Source organism: Dama dama, chromosome 1, assembly GCF_033118175.1.
Source record: "Dama dama isolate Ldn47 chromosome 1, ASM3311817v1, whole genome shotgun sequence".
Classification (NCBI taxonomy): Eukaryota; Metazoa; Chordata; class Mammalia; order Artiodactyla; family Cervidae; genus Dama; species Dama dama.
The window spans coordinates 62239852-62261205 of record NC_083681.1 but is presented as its reverse complement, the minus strand read 5'-3'; the positions used below and the strand labels follow the sequence as shown (position 1 = coordinate 62261205).

The 21354-nt window shown below is 39.4% G+C and overlaps 1 protein-coding gene across 2 annotated transcripts; it reads right to left on the bottom strand.

Moving 5' to 3' along the window:
* Window positions 1–365: 365 nt before the first annotated feature.
* PRRG4 (proline rich and Gla domain 4) lies at window positions 366–21123 on the bottom strand. 2 transcript variants are annotated; one of them, XM_061151385.1, is made up of 6 exons: window positions 20808–21123; window positions 20296–20420; window positions 11656–11819; window positions 9900–9948; window positions 8748–8880; window positions 366–4684 (listed from the first exon to the last, which is right to left on the bottom strand). In XM_061151385.1, the coding sequence occupies exons 2-6, from the start codon at window positions 20396–20398 to the stop codon at window positions 4450–4452; spliced, it is 684 nt and encodes a 227-aa protein (XP_061007368.1). In that variant the 5' UTR covers window positions 20399–20420; window positions 20808–21123; the 3' UTR covers window positions 366–4449. The 2 variants fall into 2 exon arrangements, with proteins under 2 accessions (XP_061007368.1, XP_061007377.1); XM_061151394.1 differs by lacking the exon at window positions 20808–21123 and adding an exon at window positions 20507–20718.
* Window positions 21124–21354: the final 231 nt, after the last annotated feature.

The window sequence follows — 21354 nt, the reverse complement described above, 5'->3', positions numbered from 1 at the left end:
ATAATTTAGTATAACCTTGCTATATTTAAAAAAGTTTTTAATCTATGTATAAAGGTCATAGAAGTAAATTCAGTTTTAAGCAATAATATATTATAAATTTGCCTCAAACAATACATTAAATATTAAAACTCTGTTAAGGAAAATAGCACTTTCACAATTGCAATTAAACTGTTTAAATAGAAAGTTACCACCCCCAGGTGAAAGATAGATACAGCAATACCATGCTGTAAACATTGTTTTGAAAACATGCAATACATTGTTCACATAATTATATGCCATTATATGAGGAATAAGAATTAAATATTCTTCAAATAAACATTGAAACAAGCAACAAATATTTACTTAGCATAAAGTTTATTCACATGTATAAAAAATGTCTGTAATAGGAAATCCACTAAAGCCAAAATATAATCAAGCATGTAGGAAAAATGTATTCAAAAGCGAGTTGCTTTTTCCACATAATGAAAATGCTGGTAAGTACTGAGTTGCCTTAAACTTTTAACTGTTAGGGAAACATTTTTAAACAACAAAAAAAATGCTGAAGGAGATACAATACGGAAGGTTAAAGGTATCAATATATGTCACACATGTTCCAAAATGCTACACAGGCAGGATTTACAAAAGAATCTAGTTTTTAAAAAATTACAGAAATCTAGACATTCTTCTAGTAGTATAAATGCCACATACAATATTTCAAATCAACCAGTAACTAATACAAACTTATTTCACATTCAGTTAGAATAAAAAACAGTATGAATAATATGAAATTAAGCTTTCAAACAGCACTGACAAACTTCTTCTCATTAAAAAATTCACTTTTATGTATAGGAAAAGTACACATACACATAACTTATCTGAGAAATAGAAAAAAATTGTTAGAATTTTATAGGCAAACAGGAAACCAGATACAGAGAACACCATTGCTCTAGCTCTTAATTGTTCTGAGGATTTTCACTGTGTATTCACTCAGAGGGCATAATATTAATGGATGCAAAACTCTGACACATAGTTTGTGCTCTCTTTGATTTTTTTTCATCTTAAAAAGAGAATATTCTGTGTAGAATTATCTATCCTATTGAAGGCAAAACCCCGTAAATGTGTATCTGTCTTTTTCTAGTCTTATTCCTGGTGGCTCAGATGATAAAGAATCTACCTGCAATGAGGAAGACCTGGTTTGATCCCTGGGTTGGGAAGATCTCTTGGAGAAGGAAATGGCAACCCACTCCAGTATTCTTGTCTGGAAAATTCTATGAACACAGGAGCCTGGAAGGCTACAATCGGGGTCGCAAAGAGTCAGACACGACTGTGTGACTTTCCCTTTTCTTTTCCCTTTTCATACCCATATTACATTCATTTCCTGATTGTAATAGAGGGGAAAACTGTCTAATCAATTATAAAGTTTTGTGTCAAGATAGATTTAATGGTTAACACTAACCAGTTACTCAAGGAAGAAGCACAAACAAAAACAAATTAATCAAACCAAAAAACCCACTACCAAAAATACAACAGGAATAGAAAAGGGAGAATGGGACAGAAATACATGTTCATTAATATTAAAATATTAATAATTTTATATTAATATTTTCCTTTTAATTATCATAAATATTTGTTGGTTATGATTCTATCACATTTTCTGCTTTATATTTAAAGTATTATGGATTGGATTCTCAACACTGGATTCTCTACAAACACCCCTTATTTCATAATCTTGATGAATTCCAGATTTGTTCAGGTTAGAGCAATAGTTTTACAGTAAGTGATGGCATATGACAAATCCATGCTGCTGCTGGGTGACGGGTTGTCACAGGCCCTGAAGCTGGATTTACAGCAAGATTTCTGGGAGTCAACTGGAGTAAACAAGTTCATGGAGTATTTCAGATTGTGATTCAATAAAAGATAAATCTTTTATCTTATATTTTTATCCATCCTAAGAAACACATGTGTGAGAAAATACAGATATGTAATATATGTTCTTATATACATTTATGTATAAATGACAAATGTCTATACATTTCTCATACAGACTTAGAATTATTTATACTTTATAATTTGAGACAGTGTAATTCTATAGGTATAAGATGGGGCTGAGAAAAATGTGCTTGCTCATTCTAAACCTAGCTTTTACCAACACGTTAGATTTGGGGCAAATTATCCTTGCATGCCTTAGAGTGATTGCTAAAATGATAAGAGTTTGCTTCCAATCTTTTTTTTTTTAATGTTTCCTAATTAGCCTCAGAAACAGCATTAGGTGCTTGCTTGCTTTATTTATTTATTGGCTGTGTGACACGTGGAATCTTAGTTCCCTGCCAAGGAATCAAACCCACGCCCCTTGCATTGCAAGTGCAGAGTCTTAACTACTAGGTCACCAGGGAAGTCCTGCCTCTGACCTTTTAAAGAGGATTAAAATAAGGGTAAAGTTACATGAGGAAAAGTGCTTGTGTAAAGCCAACATATGACTAATAGTAAAATTTTTATAGGTTATGTAGGTGGCATTAAAGAGACCACTTTTCCTAATTGTATCTAAATGTTACTATGTATAAAATAGATAACTAATGAGAACACTGTAGGAGAAGTCTACTTAATGTACTGTGGTGACCTGAAAGGGAAAGAAGTTCAAAAGGGAAGGGATACATATATATGTATGGCTGACTCATATATATATATGATACATATGATTATATATATATGTGTATATATATATATGGTTAACTGAAACAACACTGTAAAGCAACTATAATGCTCCAATAAAGATTAATTTAAAACAAAACCAAACACCAAACAACAACAACAAATTTTGCCAGATGATTTCTTTGCAACAAGTAACCAAAGAGACTCTGAAAATATCAAAGGTAAGGTCTTTAGCAGTCTGTAATGATTAAGATCTTTCTTTCATCTGCATTAAGATCACACTGTCTTAAAAGCGAGACATACACTCAAACACAGTGTAATATGATTTATACTTTTTCAGCAATTAATTTGGAAGGACCTACCAAATGCCTGTGAGTTTTAATCTCATCTCTCTAAAAATTATAAAACAAAATAGAATTTTATAAATGGTATCACATAGAAAAAAGCAATGCCTGGCAAAAACATAAAGAACAGAATTTTCTATTTTTTAGGAGTATGTTATTTTTTGAGTTCCTGCAAAGAGGAAACAAATTCACATACACATAAATTCAAATAAATTTGTGCACACACATTCATTTCAGAAGTTTATAGCTTATATTCTATTATGTTTGTAAGGGGAGATTGGTCACATACAGAATTAGAAGATACAAACTATAGGTCAAAATTATTACCTATGATCTTCTGTGTCCAGACATTAAAAGATACAAGGGATTGCTGGTAACTTTAATCAATATTATTTTGATAGCAGAAAAGTAAGTTACTTCTAGGTTCTCAAACTATTATTTATAAACTTTGACAAATTTTCCAGATTAATAGTTATGCATAGTCAGATACAGATAACTTAGCAATGAAAATAGGTATGTCTACTCGTCGGTAATATGCACAAATTTATCAAGCTCCACTCCTAGATTTGAGGCCTATAATTTACTTCGTGGTATAACAACCCTTGCAAATCCTTGCCATTGCAACCATGCTCCCTCTGAAGAAGTAACTCCCTAGTGTTTATTTTTTAAAGAAAACTATTGACTGCGCCCCCCCCCACACACATAATAAAGTATGCCTGATAGGAACAGTTCATGACTAAAATGTGCAAAATACAGTAAATGCTATGCAATAATTTAAGATAAAAACCTGATTTCATTAAGGTTATTGATTTATATTTAAATGTCAGATTCTGTGAAGTATTGCCGACCAAAAAGAAATCCTAAAAGAGTAGATCCAATATTATAACTTGGAATAATCTAATAATTAGAAATTCTTTTTCTTTTTTTTTTAGTATTCAATACAATAAATCTATGGGGCTTCCCTGGTGGCTCAGACAGTAAAGAATCTGCCTGCAATGCAGGAGACCCTGGGTCGATCCCTGGATCTGGGAGAACCCCTAGAGAAGGGAATGGTTACCCACTCCAGTATTCTTGCCTGAAGAATTCCATGGACAGAGAAGCCTGGCAGACTACAGTCCATAGGGTCGCAAAGAGTGGGACATAACTGAGCAACTAACACAACAACAACAAATCTACAATCTTTTTCTGTACAAAGGATACAGACAGTTCACCAGTTTTAGCTGTGACATCCATAACATTCTTTTGAACAGAACAATGCTCTCTTCTTCACTTGCAAGGACACAAAATTCCTTATCCAGCTGATTATCCAATTCAGGTTAAAGATGCTGACAGAACTCCAGGGGCAGAGAACACATGCTCATTTCTCCTTACTCCCTACAGCTTGTCATAAACAGCTGAACTGACCTGTCTTTTTTGGTTCAGGGAAAAGAACCACTTAAATAATGTGAATGTCCTATATCACCAAGACAATGAGGGCTTAGTGAGATGGGAGTGACATAGATTTTTTAAATACCCTAAAATCATTTGCTGGCCCAGGATAAGGTGGTGGTGGTGAAACACTCTGTTTTCTGGTCAATGCCACTGCCTGTTCATAAGAAGGTAATCCTGTATCTTCCAATGAAGGTGGCGATGGAGACAAGACAGTCTCCTCTGGTCTTCTGAAGATGATGGAAGGAGTGTGTCTGCCCCTTCTTACGTAGGTATCTGAAGAACTAAATAGAGAGAGCATTGAGGTCTAGGAAAGGCAATATTTTAGGCTAAGACAGCAATATTAAGAAATCCAACTATTTAGATCAAAGCTGAACCTTCTTTATTAATATAACAAGTTTTATTTTACCCATAAACTCTGAATGAGTCTTCGTTTAGTGGGAAGACCAAGAGCTTTGAAGTCAGTCATGTGTATGAAACAGGATCCTGTCATTTCATAGCAATGTGACCAAAGGCAAGGTAACCTAACATTTCTCCCTCTGTAAAATGGCAATAGTAATAGCTACGTCAACAGAGGTGTTTTGTGTGGATTAAGAAAGATTATGTAAGGCATCTAAGCACAGTATGGAATACTGTAACGAGGACTCAAAACACATGAATTCTTTTTTTCTCCTATTCCTGAATTAAAATTTTCTCAAAGTATGGTGTTAAACCAAATCCAGGCTTTGTTGAAAGGTGCTACAACTCAAAGCTAAGGAAATTGATGCCACAGAGGTAATAACATCAGTGGATGCCCATCTCTCTCATGTTACCCCTGCAACCCTGCTGCCTGGTCCATCCCTCCTCAGCAGGGCTTCCATCCCATCATTCTTCTCCACAAAAGGCTAACTTGAAGTCCACTTTCTACTGAATCAACTTCCAACTCCTGTGCCTACTTTTCAAAGCCTCCCTTAATCTAGCCTTGCTTTATTTTATAGCTCTCTGGTCTTGCCAAGGTAGTGTCTTTACTCCCCATTGATCTCCACGGATCCAAGCCTAACAATTAGAAAAAAACCTTTTTAATTAAAAAAAAAATGGCTTAGTTCAAGTTACACCATTTTTCACAAAACTTTGTCACCTACACCAGCCAATGAAAACTGAAATGCAATACCGGTCTGGTGTTCCAAAACTACATTTCCCCTTCTCACTTGTGAATTACAAATTATAATTTAAAGATAAGTAAACTGATCCATTTAGACTGTGAAGTTGGCTGTCTATGAAGCATCTATGCAGAAATTAACCTCCTATAGTATGGTTAATAAGATAATTAAAATATATAGATAATCCCGAACATGTAGTCGATATTTATAATAGTATTCTTCCTAATAAGAGTTTAGCAGACCCAAAATACTGTACTTTTCTGCAAACTAAATTAATATCAACTTGCCTCATAGAATACCTTTGCTGTTGGAAGTTATAATGAGATCTGAAATTGAAAGGAAAGAGAGGAAAATGGCAGAGGGAGAAGAAAAGAAAAAGGTCTATGTAAATCGAGGAATTGAATAATCTGCCCTTCAATAGCTGAGAGGTGACTGAGAGCCTCAGAAGTTTACTTAGAGGGCTCAATACAATTCCTCCTCTGTCGGAAATCTGGATGTACGCATGGTAGGACTGTCACTTGCCACATTCATTAGCTTGTGATGAAAAGTACTACTTGTTTGCTTATAGGAAACAGGAGAGACAGATGTTTTACTTGAAGAAATAAATTTTTCCACGTTGACCTTCAAAATCTGTTACAGGAACAGTATAATAATAATAAAGTCATTAAGTGAAAAAAAAATAAAGTCATTAAGTGTTTTCACAGTGATGTCTTACATATACCTTACATGACTGAAATCAGAAAACACACACCAAGAACATCTCGGATAAGCTGACAACATTATGTTATGTCTATCTTCCTCCGTAAAATACAGGGACTAAGAAATGAAAAGATCTTGCTTCCCATTTCTTGGCATGTTTTTACAAAAGAATGAGACAAACTATTCTAACAAGGATCTCATTTTTTACTCTTTTCTTTTTCAAAATATTCCTCACCCTTCCCCCACTTCTAGACTCACAAAATGTAGAAAGAGAACATGTAACTGTTGGAAAAATTTCTTGGGACAATTGATAAAAAGTACTTTAGTCAGTTAGTAAGTATTTAAAAGTTAATCTTAACACAAAGGAATGTCTGGTTAACCTAGTTTGAAGTGTCCCCTATAAAGGGTTGCTCTGAGAATCAAAGTGAGACAGCAGATGTAAAAATGACCTGTAAACGGGACAGCATTCTACTGTCCTAAGTATAACTAATCTTACTTTTAAAATAAGAGATATCTGGGTTTTCAAAATTTAATAATAACATACACAGAAAACATGCATAATAATGGCACCTCTTTGAATTCCATGCTTTGAATTCTGCTTCTAAACTCATGCAGGAAAGAAGCTAGAAGGCTTCAGAGGGGAAAAAAGGCATAAGGTAAGAAGGTGTATCAGTGAAGAAAAGCAGAGAAATGGAAAAAAAATAGGAAAGAGAAGAGAACGATGTTGAGCATGACACTGGACAATGGCTCTGTTCACGGATCTTCAGGGAAAAAATACTGAGGACATACACATGGACTTTGGGGGAAAATATTGTAAATGAGATAGAAAAGAAGGAAAGATAAAGACAAGGATAAAAGATAAAAGACAGAGTTTTTAAATATAAATATTCCAATTTCTTCATTAACTCATGAATTTCCAGGTATCCTGCAGCTTGTGGAGAAAGCCATATGAAATAAGATCTTAGTCAAAAGCCCTTGAAAATGGTAAGAACTTGCTGATTTCCTGTCTGTTAAGTAGGTGAAATTAATAGAAACCTCAGCTTAAAGACAGTGGCTTAAGAAAAATTACACAAAATTTTCCTTACTTTCTTTTACTTTTCAAACTTTTCGAGGATCTATAGAACTCTCAGACAATCTCCTTAGTTCCTGCCCATGAACAGTCCTCAGGGGATTGTTAGGAATTCCAGCTGGGGGATAGAATTACACTTTACATTGCCCCTGTCCTCTGCCCCCCTGTTGCTGGCATGTCCTCCTCTGCAGGGGCCTCCCAGGAAGATCAGTGGTAAACAATCTGCCTGCAATGCAGAGGACATGAGTTCAATCCGTGGGTTGGAAGGATTCCCTGGAGAAGGAAATGGCAACTCACGCCACTATGCCTGCTTGAGAAATCCCATGGACAGAGGAACCTGGTGGGCTACAGTCCATGGGGTCACAAAAGAGCTGGATACAGCTAAGAGACTAAAACAATAGCAACAACCAGCTTCCTCTGCACTCTTACTACAGGCCTCCTTTCAGACTTGCCTCTGCCCTCGTCTCTGTCCTTTCATCACACTCAGAAAACTTACCTACTTTCATGGCTTCAGCTTTTATCTTCCAATGGATTTATCCTAATTCCACCTCTATTGCCCTAAACTCTTACCTTAACAATAAAGAAAAAATTTTAATTATGGTAAAATATGCAGAACATAAAATTTGTCATTATAACCATTTTCAGGTGTACAATTAATGGTATTAATTATATTCACAATGTTGTACAGCCATCATCACTATTTCCATAATCTGGTCATAACCTGGTCAATAATGAGTGTCTTTGTAGAATTTGGAACCATAAACAGGGTAAATAAGGATATAGAAGAAATAATTCTGATTGCCTGTTTTGCATGTGCTGCTTTTTTTTAAAAAATAAGGTAGTTCTACACTTTTATCTATACTTACAGATAAGAATATGAATGATAATAACTTTTTACTCTAATGATGTTGAGATTTATTATGCAAACAATTATGGCCTTTAGGAAGCTTTACTAATATGCTGGAATTCAGTTAATAGCAATGTATTAACATTGGCTTTTATTATCATGTCCAATTCTTTGTGACCCCATGGATGGGAGCCCGCCAGGCTTCTCTGTCCATTGAATCTTCTAGGCAAGAATACTGGAAGTGGCTACCCATTCCCTTCTCCAGGGGAATCTTCCTAATCTAGGGATTGAACCCAGGTTTCCTGCATTGCAGGCATTCTTTACCATCTGAGCCACCAGGGAAGCCCAAAGTTGGCTTGTTAGTTTTGCAAATGTAATATGGTAACATGAGAGGTTAACAGTGAAGGAACTGGTGAAGGATACATAGGAACTCTCTGTGCCATCTTTGCAACCTTCCTATGTATCTGAAATTATTGCAAAATAAAAAATAGACTTCAAAATATAGGCAGTCATTTTTTTAGCCATTTAAAAATAACAGTATAGAAAGTATACTAGTATAGAAAGTGAATTAAATATTTTCACTTGATACTTACCCTGGATACTGTTGCCTGTGACACTTGGTGATACAAAGATAGTAACCAACTAATCCCAAAATAACCAAAAATACTCCAGCAGCAATTAATCCAGTCAGAAGGCCCATAGCGTCGATTTTCTCTCTGTTAGCATCTTAAGAGAAATCATTAAACTAACATAAATATAACAACTGAAAAGCACCACCTATGATTTCAATAAATTTAACATTGAGTGTAAGCACATTATTAAGCATCTAATAATTAACATTGGTTACTTTTAAAAGTCTGTGCCAGAGACGTGACCAGAAAAAAAAAAAAAAAAAAAGAAAAAAGATATACTTCCTAAAAGCCCTAGGTATGGCTTTATTTATTTTTATTATTTTAATCAAAATTATTTATTCATTTTGGCTGTGCTGGGTCTTAGTCGTGGTATGTGGGATCTAGATCCCTGACCAGGGATGGAACCCGGGTTCCCTGCATTGGGAGTTCAGAGACTTAGCCACTGGACCACTAGGGGAGGTCCCTGATTTATTTTAAATGTCAAGACTAAGCGGGATAAACATATTCTTCGTTCAACTATACACATTCTGATATTAACTACTGGGAGAAATTTACTAAGCAACTCCAGAGTAGCTATGTATTATAGTCTCCCTACAGCTGGACCCTGCCTAGGAGGAATAAAAAAATCGCTGGCAAAACCAAAACAAACCTGCCAAAAAAGCAGCTAGAGATGATCAATGCAGATAAGACAAAGGATCTCCCCTCTCTAGAAGCTACTTGATTCTAACAATCTTAATTTACTTAGTAGCACAAGTATTCCATTCACTTGTAATGGTAAAAAAAGAAAAAAAAAAAAATTAAAATAGCTTACTACTTGAAAGTAACAGTCTTACTTTTATTCTGTGCAAGTCCTGACTTAGCCGAGTTGTTTAAAAGAGCGAATTAAGCCTATTATCTCATTTCCCTAGTATCTCACCAAACTTGATTTTCAGTGTATAAATAGATGAATGCGGCCTTTTCTGTCTTAGATAGCCCTGTGTATAATTGAGAAATCTTCCCCGGATTTACAAGGTATGTATGTTGTGCAACAACCAAACTCAAACAATGAAACTAAAAATGTACTATGATAGAGGGTGGGAAAAAAACATTAAAATTGATTCATTCTTGCCTTACCTGATTTTGTGGTTGGTCCTCTAATTGAATATTCTTGCCAAAATTTCTTCTAAGAGAAAGGTAAAAAAATTTCCAAGTTTATTTAATTTCTTTAAGGTCATTTCATTTGGTCTCAAGGACCTAGACTAGGGGTGATAAACGCTTGGCATGTGCCACGGGTTGGATACCAGTTCATTCATGTTGGAGCAAGTGACTCACTCTATTAAATAATTAAAGCATTGCCACCCACCACCAATTCCTCCAACTCTGAAATTGGCCAGGGATTTATTGCTAGTGCCAGCTCTTTACCACTGGATCCTGATATTTCTTCCTTCATTGGCCCGGGGCCCTCACTCAGATATCCAGGGACACTATCGAATTAGAGAGTCGATGGAAACAGTAGAGGTGGAAGCTGAAGCAGAGGACTCATGATCGTGCTTGAAAAGGAGTCTGACTTTTTTCTACACTAGGTGAGCCTTCAGTTTGCTAGGAGCTTTTTATAGGTTTTTTAAAAAAAAATTATTTTTGGCTGTGCTGGGTCTATGTTTTCTCTAGTTGTGGCAATCAGCAGCTACTCTCTAGTTGCAGCACGAGGGCTTTTCATTGTGGTGTCTTCTCTTGTTGCGGAGCACAGACTCAGTAGTTGTGACATACAGTTCATTGCCCTGAGGCACGTGGGATCTTCTGGGGCCAGGGATCGAACCCGTGTCCTCTGCATTGGCAGGGCAGGCTTTCAACCACTGGACCACCAGGGAAGCCCTTGCTCAGAGATTTTATTAAAAGGTATTTACTGATTTGGAAAGACATCCCTGAGACTTTTTTTTTTTTTTTTAATCCCTGAGACTTTTTAAGTTCAGTGTTACTTGAGAGAATGGAAGCCGTTTTTCAGGAACGGTGGTAAAACTAGAAAATGGGTTTGTGAGAAACAGAACAGAATTTCAACAGACAACTACGAGGCAGAGCGGCCTTTGCTTCCTTTCTCTAACAGACGCAGCAGATAACAGCCGTAACGGGAGGCTGGGGACAATTTGGGAAGAAAAAGAGCTAAGTTTCAGTAACATCTTCATTTGAAGAATACCGAGAGAGGTTCGTATTGACTAAAGAGTAAAATGAGATTCTTGAGGAAGGGGAAAAAGAGCTGCGGTTATTGAAGCTTGGGGTTATAAGAATCTGGGTCACTTGATAGTCTTAAAGAATATGCCAGATTATAACAGGGACAGTGCCGGCTATTTGTTTTGTACTTTTCAGGATTAACAGATGGAAGTTAATTATATATTTTAAGGGAGAAATTCTAAAAGTTTATTGCCAAGCAATAAACTCCTGAATGCAGGGAATATATATTTTATCCTCAGTTTCTAGGGGAGCACATGACACATAGTAGATTGTCAATAAGTACTTGAAATATAAATATAGTCATCAAAAAGCTAAGTCTTGATAAGAAAAATTTCTCTTCAGTTTTGACTGATTGAAGCCTGAGTCAGAGAGCTAACTCAATATCCTGAAGTTTAATTCACTGTGCTTCAAGACTGTCTTTGAGTATCATAAATGTTAAACACAAAATTATAACATAATTGATAATTTGCTAATTACTGTAAACCCAGGGAAGTATAAAGTAAAATCTAAATGGGTTAATTAGCATTTTAAGAAAGTAGAAAGAGATAACAGGTATACAATCCTAATTTTATTTAAGGCATATAATTTCTAATGCCTGAAAGTACCACTTTTTAAAGTACAATTTAATAAACGTCTAGCCAATTAACATCATCAACAGAATTACCGTTTTATCTTCATCCACAAATATCTCTCTGGCTTCCTCATAATTACAAAGTTCTTCTGTGCATTCTCTTTCTAGGTCACCGGGAGTGAAGAGCTCCAAATCAAATCTATTATATAGGAGGTGTCTATGTATGAACAGGTTTGCTTCTTCTTTTGATGTAAAAACTAACAAAGAAATAGAAAGATTTCAAACATTGATAAAAATAAGGCAGAAAATTCCTGTTTTAATTATGGGAAGAGCACATAGTTCCTTTGATGTGGTTAAATTACACCCAACTTTCTTCTGGGCTTTAAAATCTGACAAAAAGAAATATCATCAGTAAAAATAATTCCTGCTAAAGATGAAATACAGATATTAATCAAATTCCAGGACATACTTGAGTAGATTATGTCCAAAGTTATCAGCATAAGTGAAAAAAAATTGAGTTTCATTTTTTCCTCTAGACAATTATTTTTCCAATAAATGACAGGCCAGTCTATGCTATTTCTAAAGCACTGGTTTCCTGTTATTTTGACTGAGAAAAATTAGTCTGGTGTGGTGGCAGAGTGTTAGACACAGAAGACACAGATTTTTCTTTTCTGATTTGGCTTAGCTATCAGCTGTATATCCTGGGATAAGTCACTTACATCTCCGGGTTGCCATTTCCTAAATCACTTTTTTTTTTGGCAGTGCTGTGTGGCATGCAGGATCTTAGTTCCCAACCAGGACCGAACCCATGCCACCTGCATTAGTAGCACAAAGTCCTGACCAAGACTGCTGGACCACCAAGAAGTCCCAGGTGTGTCTTAACAGAGCTATTTTGTCCAATATAGCAGCCACTAGTCACATATGGTATAGAGAACCTGAAATGTGGCTAGTGGGAATTGAATGTGCTGTAAGTGTAGAATTCAGACTTAAATTGAAGACAGTGGGGAAAACCACTGGACCATTCAGGTATGACCTAAATCAAATCCCTTATGATTATACAGTGGAAGTGAGAAATAGATTTAAGGGACTAGAGTGCCTGATGAACTATGGACAGAGGTTCGTTAACATTGTATAAGAGACAGGGATCAAGACCATTCCCGAGAAAAAGAAATGCAAAAAAGCAAAATGGCTGTCTGAGGAGGCCTTACAAATAGCTGTGAAAAGAAGAGAAGCAAAAAGCAAAGAAGAAAAGGAAAGATATACCCATTTGAATGCAGAGTTCCAAAGAATAGCAAGGAGAGAGAAGAAAGCCTTCCTCAGTGATCAAAGAAATAGAGGAAAACAATAGAATGGGAAAGACTAGAGATCTCTTCAAGAAAATTAAGAGAAACCAAGGGAACATTTCATGCAAAGATGGGCACAATAAAGGACAGAAATTGTATGGACCTATCAGAAGCAGAAGATATTAAGAAGAGGTGGCAAGAATACACAGAAGAACTTTACAAAAAAGATCTTCACGACCCAGATAATCACTCACCTAGAGCCAAACATCCTGGAATGTGAAGTCAAGTGGGCCTTAGGGAAGCATCACTATGAACAAAGCTAGTGGAGGGGGATGGAATTCCAGTTGAGCTATTTCAAATCCTAAAAGATGATGCTGTGAAAGTGCTGCACTCAATATGCCAGCAAATTTGGAAAACTCAGCAGTGGCCACAGGACTGGAAAAGGTCAGTTTTCATTCCCATCCCAAAGAAAGGCAATGCCAAAGAATGCTCAAACTACCACACAATTGCACTCATCTCATACGCTAGTAAAGTAATGTTCAAAATTCTCCAAGCCAGACTTCAGCAATATGTGAACCGAGAACTTCCAGATGTTCAAGCTGGTTTTAGAAAAGGCAGAGGAACCAGAGATCAAATTGCCAACATCTGCTGGATCATCAAAAAAGCAAGAGAGTTCCAGAAAAACATCTATTTCTGCTTTATTGACTATGCCAAAGCCTTTGACTGTGTGGATCACAATAAATTGTGGAAAATTCTGAAAGAGAGGGGAATACCACACCACCTGACCTGCCTCTCGAGAAACCTGTATGCAGGTCAGGAAGCAACAGTTAGAACTGGACATGGAACAACAGACTGGTTCCTAATAGGGAAAGGAGTACGCCAAGGCTGTATATTGTCACCGTGCTTATTTAACTTATATGCAGAGTATATAATGAGAAACGCTGGGCTGGATGAAGCACAAGTTGGAATCAAGATTGCCGGGAGAAATATCAATAAACTCAGATATACAGATGACACCACCCTTATGGCAGAAAGTGAAGAACTAAAGAGCCTCTTGATGAAAGTGAAAGAGGAGAGTGAAAAAGTTGGCTTAAAGCTCAACATTCAGAAAACTAACATCATGGCATCCGGTCCCATCACTTCATGGCAAATAGATGGGGAAACAGTGGCTGACTTTATTTTTGGGGGCTCCAAAATCACTGCAGATGGTGATTACAGATGGTGATTTAATTATGAAATTAAAAGATGCTTGCTCCCTGGAAGGAAAGTTATGACCAACTTAGACAGGATATTAGAAAGCAGAGACGTTACTTTGTCAACAAAGGTCCATCTAGTCAAGGCTATGGTTTTTCCAGTAGTCATGTATGGATGTGAGAATTGGACTATAAAGAAAGCTGAGCGCCAAAGAATTGATGCTTTTGAACGGTGGTGTTGGAGAAGACTCTTGAGAGTCCCTTGGACTGCAAGGAGATCCAACCAGTCCATCCTAAAGGAGATCAGTCCTGGGTGTTCATTGGAACGACTGATGTTGAAGCTCAAACTCCAATACTTTGGCCACCTGATGTGAAGAGCTGACTCACTTGAAAAGACCCTGATGCTGGGAAAGATTGAAGGCAGGAGGAGAAGGGGACGACAGAGGATGAGATGGTTGGATGGCATCTCCGACTCAATGGAGATGAGTTTGAGTAGACTCCAGGATTTGGTGATAGACAGGGAGGCCTGGCGTGCCGTGGTCCACGGGGTCATAAAGAGTCGGACATGACTGAGCGACTGAACTGAACTGAACACTAAGTATAAAAGGGACTTCAAAGACATGGTTAAGAAAAATGTAAAGTATCTCAGTGTTTTCTATTGCTTATATTTGTAATATTAGGTTAAATATTTGGAATATATTGGGTTAAATTAAATACTTTATCAAAATTAATTGCACCTATTTCTTTTTACTTTTTAAAATGTGGCTACTAGAAAATTTTAAATTCTTTACGTTGTGCACATTATATTTCTATTGGCCAGTGCTATTCTAGCAGCTTCATTTCTATTTTATAGACAAGATTTATGAGCTATTTGAACCAAGGAGGGGAGCCAGAATGGGTTCATTAGTGTAGTTGTTTTGAGAAATATTCTAAAAAGGTAGACCATTCTGTCCTGTGACAAAATGTTGGTTCTTTCCTCTTCTTTGTTCTTGTGGATTTTACGCAACCACTAAATAGAATGAAAAATTTTCCAAGTGGCCATCATTTCTCATTGGGATTCTTATAATGGCCCTCTAAGTCACCCCCCTGTCCATGACAGCGACAGCACATTTCCAATGTGCCTGGATCTCTCCTGCCTTTGAACTTGCTTTCCACTGAATAGAACTTTCCTCTTTCAGTGTGCATTCTCACCTCCTTCCACATTTTTGTTCAGTGTTACCTTGAACCCCATCCCTATTCACCCACCTCTGGCAATCCCCATCCCACACTGTGTTTTTCTTCATGGCACTTCCCATCTAGTGTTCTATATGCTTTATTTACTTATCTGTTACAACTCTGTTCCCCTAGCTAGAAGGAAAAATCCATTAAAGCAGGGATGTTGACACATAGAGGTGCGCCCCAAATTACTTACAATAATAAATGAATGAACTTGACTTTCCTCTTGGACCTAATTTCTCAGAGTTGAGGCAATTCAGAGTCATGGTCTGTTACTCAGCTTGACACAGGTTTATAATATTAAACCAGTGATGAAGTAACTTTGAGTCTGCTTAACTTAGCTGTACGTACATACTTACAATACGTAAAATCTGATTTCAGAACAGAGAATTAGAAATCTGCCTCTGTATTGCTACTTCTCAGATACGCCCAGATCTTTACATTTTACTGGCTAGAAAAGCAGTGCCAAATTTCTCATTGTTGGCCTCCTGTTATCTGAGTTACAAAACACCCCTGACCTCCAATGGGACCTTCAACTTAAAAGGAAAATAAAAAAGTGAGTCACAAACACTTTTATTGTTCCTGAAGTGATATTTATGCCAATGAAAGTCTTGATTGTTGTATAAAACATGCCTTCTGGGAGGGACTGCTGTCCACCACTTCCCTGAGGTTGAAAGTTCTAATTCAGTTCATGGTCCATCTTTAGAGCTTCAATGCCTTATCAAACTCCTTCTTGCCTCCCTTATGATCTCAGGAGAAATACTGTCCTTTGTTAGTTGGGTTCTAAGTAGCCTGGATTTGCTTTTAATTAAAAGAGGCAAACTTTCCTGCCCCTGGAGCATCCTGAACTTGCAGCAAGGGTTCCTGTTTTCCCTCTGGCCATTGCCCCAGGATACACTGGCCTTTGCACTTTTGTGTCTGCTGCCTCAGATTATCTTCTCATCTTTATTTCTCCTGTCTTAGCTTCCCTGGTGGCTCGGAGGTTGAAGCGTCTGTCTGCAACGCGAGAGACCTCGGAGGTTGAAGCGTCTGTCTGCAACGCGAGAGACCTGGGTTCGATCCCTAGGTCAGGAAGATCCCCTGGAGAAGGAAATGGCAACCCACTCCAGTATTCTTGCCTAGAGAATCCCATGGACGGAGGAGCCCGATGGGCTACAGTCCATGGGGTCGCAAAGAGTTGGACACGCCTGAGCGACTTCACTCACTTCACTCACTCACTCAGACCATCCTAAGAGGCTGTCTATTCCCCTGTTTTAAACCCACCAACAGAGATATTCTATTCTCTTCCTTTCTCCTGTCTCTCCATGCTTTCTAAATAAATTCTCTTTGAGTCATTTAAATCCCACTTCTCGGCTTTAGCAGAACACAACTGAAGGTCCTTTATTTCCCTAGTTACCTTTCATATCTCCATTTGTAATATCTCATTTGCAGAGAGCACTGGCTTCTGTGCTATAGAACTCTCCAGAGACATAGCTACTATGCTAACACCTAACTAATACTAATGCTAACTAATACTGCTAACCAATACCCCTGCTCTTGAACTCTCTGTTTCTACTTCTGTCATAGAGTTTATGGAGATTATCAGTTTACACCCTGCCTCGCCCACTAGATGAAGCAGTTCACGCGGACTTCCAGGTAAGAATACTGGAGTAGGTTGCTATTTCCTTCCCCAGGAGATCTTCCTGACCTGGAGATCAAACCCAGGTCTCCTGCACTACAGGCAGACTCCTTTTTTTTTTTTTTTTCATTAAAAAATTTATTTTTTAATTGAGGGAAAATTGCTTTACAGAATTTTGTTTCTGTCAAACCTCAACATGAATCAGCCATAGGTATACATATGCCCCTCCGTCTTGAACTTCCCTCCCAGCTCCCTCCCAATCCCACACTTCTAGGTTGATACAGAGCCCCTGTTTGAGTTCCTGCAGGCAGATTCTTTACCAACTGAACCACCAGAGAAGCCTTTTAAATACACACACTTCCTCATTTACATTTCCCACAGATATCTCCAGCCTTCTGCACTCAAGTATGATCTCTAAATTCCTTCCATAGTTTATGATGTCCTGGAGAGTATCTTTTATGCCTATATCTTGTGAATGAACGAATGTACTCATAAACATTCTGGACCCAGCATCTGGTCCCGCTCAGTATGGATCATCAACCTTGTATATGAATGGACTTACATATACGGTACAACGTGGAAGGCACCAAGAAGGATCTCCTTGCAAATCTCTGTTCCACTAACTACCTTATCCAGTTGCTTAGGATCCTGTGGTCAGTGATTCCTTAAGGTTAAGATATTGCCCTATTTTAACACACACACAGTCTCCTAGAAGGCTTGAGACATTAAACTGTATTAACCATTATTAGCGTTATGATTAGGAGTTTTAGCGTAACAGATCCTCCTCAAAAGAGAATGAGAGGAGGACCTGATGAGAATGAATGTGGGACAGATATGTGTGGGGAGGTGGATCCAAAGCACTGGCACCAGGTAGGGAAGCACAGCGATTTGGCAGGGAGAAACGAAAGTCAAGTTTTTTTCTTTCCTGTGTTTTCTAGGTTAGGCTTTCAGAATGTGGGCAGGAATCTGTTTATGACCTGGAGACCACAAGATGTGCAATTCTAGTTCAGTTCAGTCCAGTTCAGTCGCTCAGTCCTATCCGACTCTTTGCCACCCCCTGAATCGCAGTATGCCAGGCCTCCCTGTCTATCACCAACTCCCAGAGTTTACTCAAACTCTTGTCCATCGAGTTGGTGATGCCACCCAGCCATCTCATCCTCTGTCGTCCCCTTCTGCTCCTGCCCCCGATCCCTCCCAGCATCAGGGTCTTTTCCAATCAGTCAACTCTTCGCATGAGGTGGCCAAAGTATTGGAGTTTCAGCTTCAGCATCAGTCCGTCCAATGAACACCCAGGACTGATCTCCTTTATGATGGACTGGTAGGATCTCCTTGCAGTCCAAGGGACTGTCAAGTAGCAAGCCCCAAACCTAATCTCACACCATCTAACTTCACCCAGATAACCAGACATTTAAAAGTATAAAAGGACCTTAGAGATCACTCCACTTCTCATTTCCTCATCATTTTAAAAGCTGAAAGGGACTGGCACAAAGACAGAAATATAGATCAATGGAACAGAATAGAAAGCCCAGAGATGAATCCACGAATCTATGGACACCTTTTCTTTGACAAAGGAGGCAAGGATATACAATGGAAAAAAGACAACCTCTTTAACAAGTGGTGCTGGGAAAACTGGTCAACCACTTGTAAAAGAATGAAACTAGAACACTTTCTAACACCATACACAAAAATAAACTCAAAATGGATTAAAGATCTAAATGTAAGACCAGAAACTATAAAACTCCTAGAGGAGAACATAGGCAAAACACTCTCCGACATAAATCACAGCAAGATCCTCTATGACCCACCTCCCAGAATATTGGAAATAAAAGCAAAAATAAACAAATGGGACCTAATGAAACTTAAAAGCTTTTGCTCAACAAAGGAAACTATAAGTTAGGTGAAAAGACAGCCCTCAGATTGGGAGAAAATAATAGCAAATGAAGAAACAGACAAAGGATTAATCTCAAAAATATACAAGCAACTCCTGCAGCTCAATTCCAGACAAATAAATGACCCAATCAAAAAATGGGCCAAAGAACTAAACAGACATTTCTCCAAAGAAGACATACAGATGGCTAACAAACACATGAAAAGATGCTCAACATCACTCATTATTAGAGAAATGCAAATCAAAACCACAATGAGGTACCATTACACGCCAGTCAGGATGGCTGCTATCCAGAAGTCTACAAGCAATAAATGCTGGAGAGGGTGTGGAGAAAAGGGAACCCTCTTACACTGTTGGTGGGAATGCAAACTAGTACAGCCGCTATGGAAAACAGTGTGGAGATTTCTTAAAAAACTGGAAATAGAACTGCCATATGACCCAGCAATCCCACTTCTGGGCATACACACTGAGGAAACCAGATCTGAAAGAGATACGTGCACCCCAATGTTCATCGCAGCACTGTTTATAATAGCCAGGACATGGAAGCAACCTAGATGCCCATCAGCAGATGAATGGATAAGGAAGCTGTGGTACATATACACCATGGAATATTACTCAGCCGTTAAAAAGAATTCATTTGAATCAGTCCTAATGAGATGGATGAAACTGGAGCCCATTATACAGAGTGAAGTAAGCCAGAAAGATAAAGAACATTACAGCATACTAACACATATATATGGAATTTAGAAAGATGGTAACGATAACCCTATATGCAAAACAGAAAAAGAGACACAGAAATACAGAACAGACTTTTGAACTCTGTGGGAGAAGGTGAGGGTGGGATGTTTCAAAAGAACAGCATGTATACTATCTATGGTGAAACAGATCACCAGCCCAGGTGGGATGCATGAGACAAGTGCTCGGGCCTGGTGCACTGGGAAGACCCGGAGGAATCGGGTGGAGAGGGAGGTGGGAGGGGGGATCGGGATGGGGAATACGTGTAAATCTATGGCTGATTCATATCAATGTATGACAAAACCCACTGAAATGTTGTGAAGTAATTAGCCTCCAACTAAAAAAAAAAAAAAAAAAAAAACAGGAAAAAAAATAAATAAATAAAACCTGAAAGGGGGTTAAGTAACTTGCCCAGAGTCTGCTAACAAATCCAGACTAGGTCCGGGACTCCTTGTCCTTCTTTCCAGGAAGAACAACTAACTAGGCTCATCAGAATTACCACACGGCCTCATCTAGAAAAACAGCACTCACTGATTTTCAGAAGTTGAAACAGTTTTTCCATTCAGTTAACTACCAACCTGGTCTTAAATACATATTTACAAAAGTAACTCTCAGAAATAAAAACTGCAGTTAACAACAAACCACAACATTACCAAATAAACCACAAATTAAAGCGCATTTTAGCGCTTCTACGATTGATGAGGGGCATGTAATCTCAAAGACTACACTTTCCCATTTGAGCCCTGGAATACAGGCTCGGGTTTTCAGCACGGTTTTCTTGGGATCTGCAGCCAGGCTTACCTTCTTCTCTCGCATGCCTAGACTCCTCCGGACTTCTTGTGCAATGAGGAAACGCGAAGGTAACTGCGGGCAGTTGGCTGAGTAGCACCAGGAGTGGAAACATAGTCTGGCAACTGTCAAACAAACTGAAACAAAACCAACCAACCAAAAGCACAGGTCAAAAGTGCCCCCAGCTCAGCAGTTTAAATTCCTATGGGAACGAGTCACCGACCTGTTGTGCTCAAAGTCATCGCGTGACTGCGCCCCGCGCGCGGTTTCGGTCGCCAGGGTCCGACCCGCGCCCGGAAAGCGGCCCCGAGAGCTCCGGGGGACAAATGCCGCCTCCCCTCCATCCATCCGCCCACCATCCCTGGCCCCACCTCCCCAGCCCCGGTCCTCCGGACTCTGCGGCCGGCTGAGCGGGCGCCTGTCGCCGCGGCGACCCTCTGCGTTGCAATCGGACCCGGTCCGCCGAGGAGGCCCCCTCCCAGCCACCCATTCCCTGCCGGGGCCGAGCCTCCGGGCCCCCGCACCTGCAGCTCCGGGCGCATGTTCCAGCAACAGCCGGGCTGGAGTCCCGTGCTTCGGCCGTCCCTGCGACCGCCAGACCCTCGGTCTTGGCGCCCCGCGAATCCGCGCCTTGCTCTCCGCAGGACGGGAAGGGCCCCCTCGCTCGGGCCGAGAAAGAGCCTGGGGTTCGCGGAGGGGGCGCCCTGGCCGGCCCCGGGACGCGCGACGCGAGTGCTGCCTGGATCCCGGGAGGCCGCAGAGTAGAGCGGTGAGAACCCGAGAAGGCAGCTACCTGGCAGCACCTGGCCGCGCTCCTCCCCGCGGGGGCCGGCGCACCTGCGGCGGGCGGGCGGTTGGCTGGCGTCTCCAGGAGCCGCGCCTCGCAGCCGCCGCCACCTCTCTCTGCGCTAAGCCCTGGGCGAGTCCGGCCGCCTGCAGCCAGTTCTGGCCCCGCCTTGGCGCGCAGGTGGCGGGTTTGGGACTGGTTTCTAGACCCCGCGTCCTCCGCCGACTCTGGGCAGCGTGAGTTCATCTCCCAGCGCTAACAGAAACCACCCCCTGAAGCCTCCC

Coding starts and splice junctions, on each gene's coding strand:
- PRRG4 (XM_061151394.1), bottom strand. CDS start 20,631: ATGGATGGAGGGGAGGCGGCATTTGTCCCCCGGAGCTCTCGGGGCCGC. Junction 9,949..11,655: donor TTGTGGATGAAGATAAAACG/GTAATTCTGTTG, acceptor CCTTTCTCTTAG/AAGAAATTTTGGCAAGAATA. Junction 4,685..8,747: donor CACAGGCAACAGTATCCAGG/GTAAGTATCAAG, acceptor CTCTCTATTTAG/TTCTTCAGATACCTACGTAA.